General features: G+C 49.1%; 1 protein-coding gene across 4 annotated transcripts in view; it reads right to left on the reverse strand.

Annotated features, from left to right (window-relative positions):
* pde4a (phosphodiesterase 4A, cAMP-specific) overlaps positions 1–5000 on the reverse strand; it is a 59825-nt gene that overhangs the window by 24219 nt on the left and 30606 nt on the right. The window contains exons 1-3 of one of the 4 annotated variants that reach the window (XM_062532831.1): positions 2684–2820; positions 2429–2502; positions 916–1101 (exon numbers count right to left, since the gene is read on the reverse strand). In XM_062532831.1, the coding sequence (XP_062388815.1) occupies positions 916–1061 (146 nt within the window). In that variant the 5' untranslated portion in view covers positions 1062–1101; positions 2429–2502; positions 2684–2820. Of the gene's footprint in view, positions 1–915; positions 1102–1475; positions 2344–2428; positions 2503–2683; positions 4417–5000 lie in introns of those variants that run through there. The other 3 variants (XM_062532828.1, XM_062532832.1, XM_062532830.1) reach the window with 3 other exon arrangements.

The raw sequence follows: 5000 nt of genomic DNA on the forward strand, positions 1-5000 counted from the left end.
GGTGTGGGGGGGTGAGAATTGAAGTGGGTCAGAGACAGTGAGTGAAAAGGGTAAAAAAAGAGAGGGAGAGAAAGAGGGAGAGAGAGATGGGGGGAAGAGAGGAGACAGATGGAAGAGAGAGAGACCATTAGTGTCAGGCACCATTGCATCATGGGCGTCTCATGAGAGCGCAACCCTCCTGACCGAGAAGTTTACTTCCTGCCTCAGCAGTTCCCGTCCAGCAAATTAGGAGGGCTGATGATGTAAGACGCACGACCTGAGCACTTCTCCAGCGCCCACATCTCCCACAGGTCATTATGTCTTCACTTCAAACGCCTCAGCGTGATGGTGGGCGCTAACGCTAACGTTTACCTTGGCACTACTGAGGAGCATATGTTCCCTGGGTCCTATGTTCCCCACTCTGGATGGGGCCAGGGAACATAAACATTTTAAAAAAGGGTCCTATGTTCCCCACTTTTCCAAATAAATATGTGTGTATTGAGACCGGGGTATACATAGGGCCCTTTTGAGGAAAAACGGGGAGCATAGGACCCGGGGAACATAGCGATGACCTCCACTGTACTGCTATACTGCTATACTGTCTGCTATACTGCTGGCCTGGGACAGGCCGGGCCAGCCGTTTTGACGGGAGCTGCTTGGACAGTGGAGCCATACACAATCTAAAAACTTTAAATCTCCGGATGGTTCCATGGTGAGTCAAAACTCATCAGGTGAAAGGTTCATCACGTTGGAAATGGTTCTCCAGAGCCTCAGATCATAATGGGCATCATGTCATTCATTAAATGGTTCTTTAAAGAGCTGTTGCCTCAATGGTTCTTTGAAGCACTGAAAAGGGTTCTTCTATGGCATCGCTCTGAAGAACCAGTACTGGCGTCATTATTTCTTTAGAGTGCAGATGGCCTGGCCGGTGCTCACCACTCGCTGTTGATGGAGGAGTTGCGGGACATGGTCTTGGGCGACATGTCGTAGTCCGAGTCGGAGCGGTACAGGAAGGACTCCCGCCGCTGGCTCTGCGGGAAGGACGGGTGGAGCACCAGGCCCGGACTCGCCTGCGAATCCATGGGACTCCGGCCAGGAGAAGGCCCATTCTCCCCATCGAAACTGGAGAGAGAGAGAGAGAACAAGGGAGGAATGATGGGATGAAGGGATGAAGGGAGAGAGAGAGAACAAGGGAGAAATGATAGGGATGAAGGGAGAGGGAGAGAACAAGGGAGGAATGAGAGGATTGGAGAGGGGGGGCAGGAAGAGAGGAGATAGATATGGTGAAAGGAAAGAGGGGGGGTGAAGGGGAAAGATAAAAAGAGGAAGAGTTAGAGAGAAACACAGTGGGGGGCATAATGAGAAGAGAGAGATGGAGAGAAAGAGCGCATTGTTATCAGTTTGCTCAAGGGACACTGCGAAACCATTACATTGGGACTCCCCGGCCAACAGAACAGGAGCCCAGATCAGCGCCGCAGACCAGGCTGCCTCTCTACCTGTAACGCGCCAGGACATGCTTGTGGAATCTCTGAGCAGCTTGACCGCTGAGGCGAGTCGAATGCCATGCAACGCGATATCTGCCTCAGGACGAGCGCAGACAAAAACAAATTGATTTGATTCCTCATTATGTTGTGCTTGTTGCAGCGAAAAATCATCTCAGGCAAACATTATTCCGACGGTTTCAGGGGGGAAGGCTCACCGAGTCACTTTCATTTCTGAATGGAATCCCCCCTTCTCGGCGGGTGTTATGGAAAAATGTGACGGCAAAGTACAGCAATTAACTCCATTTGAAGCAATTTGATGAAATGAGCCCTTTCCGCACTGACATGAATATATTTGCGTCTGGGCTGTCCATGTTACAAGCCTGTTCTTACCAAAGTTATAACAGATACTAGTGCTATCAGTGTGAAATGTGTGCATTTTAGCATGTGAGTATTTACTTCACGCTGTTTATTCTGCAACATTAAGTCGAGGTCAGAGTTTAATCTCGTAATTTTGGGTTTAATTACTGCCTTTACTCTTGCACAACATCATGATATGAATCAATTATAATACGCTTAATTATCACATTTTCTAGCAATCTACAGAACCACAAAGTGAAACTCCATGAGGTCATGAAGTCAACCAAGCCGGACGGCCCCTGACGCAACACGCAACTGTGACGAGGTCACAAGTGACACCTTGGGAAGCACACCAGCTAACTGGCAGCCTGAGGTTTCCGGTTGAGGCCTATATGCGTTTTAACGTATTCTCACGCTGTTACAGCCCTTATCAGCGGCGAAAACCTACACGGGCACCTCTTTATCAGCCTGCCACACACGGAGCAAAGCCGATAGTTTCACGATTCATACCAGCGGGAGTTCAAAACAAGAAAACAAATTGTTAAGTGCCGTGTTTAATGAAATGAAACATATGTACAGAGACTCGATAGCCTCCTACTATAACACACCAACATGTTGAACCTCTTGAGGACACTGCTTGTTCACAGTATACACAGCAAGCACCCGTTACATTTATTGGAAGCTGTTGAGTAAAAAGATATATAAAGTTAAGGAAAAATATATATCAAAATAATCTTTTCATGATTCATCTTAGTCCTACAATGAATACAACAATGAAAACACCAAGGAAAAAACCAACGCACGCTAAAGAAGAGAAGAAAACAAAAGAAGAGGGTGGCAATAGGTGTGTCGGGTTGCTGTACCTGAAACCACGGTGGAGAGAGCGCCTACGCTCCTGAATGCTGCGGTTAAGCCTCAAGCGTCTGAACAGGGAATTGCCACAGCTGCCGCGGCCTGGTTCTGAGATCGGCGGGGAGCAGATCGGCGGGGAGCTGACCGGCGACGACGGGGCAAAGTCCCCGGACACGGGCTCGTCAGGCTCGCCCTCGTCCGCTCCTATCTGCCACATCAGTTTCTTCTGTGCCATCACAGCCCAGCAGGCTGTGCGTACGTGTGTGTGTGTGTGAGAGAGAGAGAAATAGAACGAGAGAGTCTGTGTGTGGTAAAGTGGTATCCTGCCAACTTCGCTTGTATCGCCTCCGCACCCGTGAACTTCTCACCCACTCCAGCAGTTTTTGGTGAAAGTCCCACCTCTCTCCCCTGGGAGTCTGAAACCCTCACAGCGCCTGTGTCTTCCCTGTCCCAGACTGCAGCGGCTCTTTAAGCGGTCGCCCTGGTCCCCGTCCGCATCTCCCCACTGGTACCTCTGGTATCCACGTCAACAGGCCCTCAATGCTGCAGCTACAGTAGAGTGTGCCGCTGGTTGTTTGACGTCTCGTCTGCGACAGACGAGTTCTTATCGTCGCTGTGATCGTGACCCTGCACCTCCCGCGTGGCTTGGCGCTCTGCTGGTTCGTTGCTCTTGTAAAGGCTGGCAGGGGTGTGTCTGGTTGGGTGTCTGTGTCTGTGTCTGTGTGTGTCCTGTGCATGTGTGTGTGTGTGTGTGTGTATATACAGGCTGTTTTTGCCTACACACACACACAAACACACACACATACGTACATATGTACTGTACACACAGGGACGTCCCACAACCAGTAGCTTCTCCTTTCTCCTCGGAGCCTCACGTGCACACCAGTCTGTTTCTGTGTTTCTGTTCACAACTTTTGGACAGTCAACTGTGAACCCTCAGGCATATGCCTCCTCCCCCCCCACCCTCTTTCTCTTTCTCTTTCTCTTTCTTTTTTTCAGCTTTTTTCTTACTGTTCTTTGCTTCTGAGCAGGTCCTTCTTTTTCTGGTCTTCTGACGGAAGAAAAAAGTTGTTTACGGTTTTCCTCTGCAATCCGCAAGTTCCTCTCTCTCTCTCTCGCTCTCGCTCACTCGCTCTCTTGCAGACTCAAGTCTCTGTGTTTTGGTTCCAACTTTTGGTGTCACACATTTAAAGTTCTTCAACAGTCAAGTTCCTCTCTTCCTCCGTCTGTCTCTCTCTTTCTCTGCACCTTTCTCTCTCTCTATCCCTGCCTCTCTCTCTCTCTCTCCCTCTTATCTAAGTACTGACAGAGTTCCTCTCGTGGCAACAGGAAGACTGATCGTCTCGAGCAACAGACCAAAGGCGGTTGCGCAAGCTGGCTAAGAATGCAGAGAATCGGAGCAGGCGAACGAGCGGAGCGCGCAGAGAAAAAAGAGGGCGAAAGAGAGGAGAGAGGTAGAGCATGGAAATTGGAAAGAGGAGTGTAGGGACAGAGTGACTCACCTCCTATCTAAATGTTTATATTTCCTGAGCGCCTGAAGCGCGCCGTGTTTCATAGCCAAACAGTTCGTGTTTGCCCAAAAACAATTCCTGCGGAGGGCAGTGGACATAACAGTGCATCATAACTGACCATAAATATAGCCCAAACACGCTGACCACGCAACTTCTCCATCATTCTAATCTCATGCTTCGGAATAATGGCTTTGTTATTATGAGGAAAGCATTTGAAATGACTTTGCGTCGTATGTATGTGTGTGTGTGTGTGTGTGTGTGTGTGTGTGTGTGTGTGTGTGTGTGTGTGTGTGTTTATATATATATATGTGTGTGGGTGTGAGTGTGAGTGTGAGTGTGTGTGTGGGTGTGTGTGGGTGTTTATACATGTGTGTGTGTGTGTGTGTGTGTGTGTGTGTGTGTGTGTGTGTGTGTGCATGCTGGAGTGCATTTGTTTGTACTGTGTGTGTGTGTACATGCACAAACATGCAGCATATCTACTGTAGATAAGCGGAGAGGGAAGGAGAGGGTAAGAGGGAGAAGACAAGAGAGATAGAGGCAAAGTAAGAGAGGGAAAAAGAAGAGAAAGAGAGCGAGAGAGAGAGAGAGAGAGAGAGAGAGAGAGAGAGAGTCATTTTTGAAGGGGGCGAAAAGAAAGCTGCTGCATAAATTGCAGGCAACACCCCGCAGCAACCAGCAGCTCAAAGACTGCACAGAGCAACAAACAATGGGAATAAGATGCCTTGTCAACCAGTCTTTTCTCCTTCCCCGTCCTTTTCCTGTTATACTCTCTCTCTCTCCCCTCTCTCTCCATCTCTCTCTCTCTCTCTCTCTCTCT

Source organism: Sardina pilchardus, chromosome 3, assembly GCF_963854185.1.
Source record: "Sardina pilchardus chromosome 3, fSarPil1.1, whole genome shotgun sequence".
Taxonomy (NCBI): domain Eukaryota; kingdom Metazoa; phylum Chordata; class Actinopteri; order Clupeiformes; family Clupeidae; genus Sardina; species Sardina pilchardus.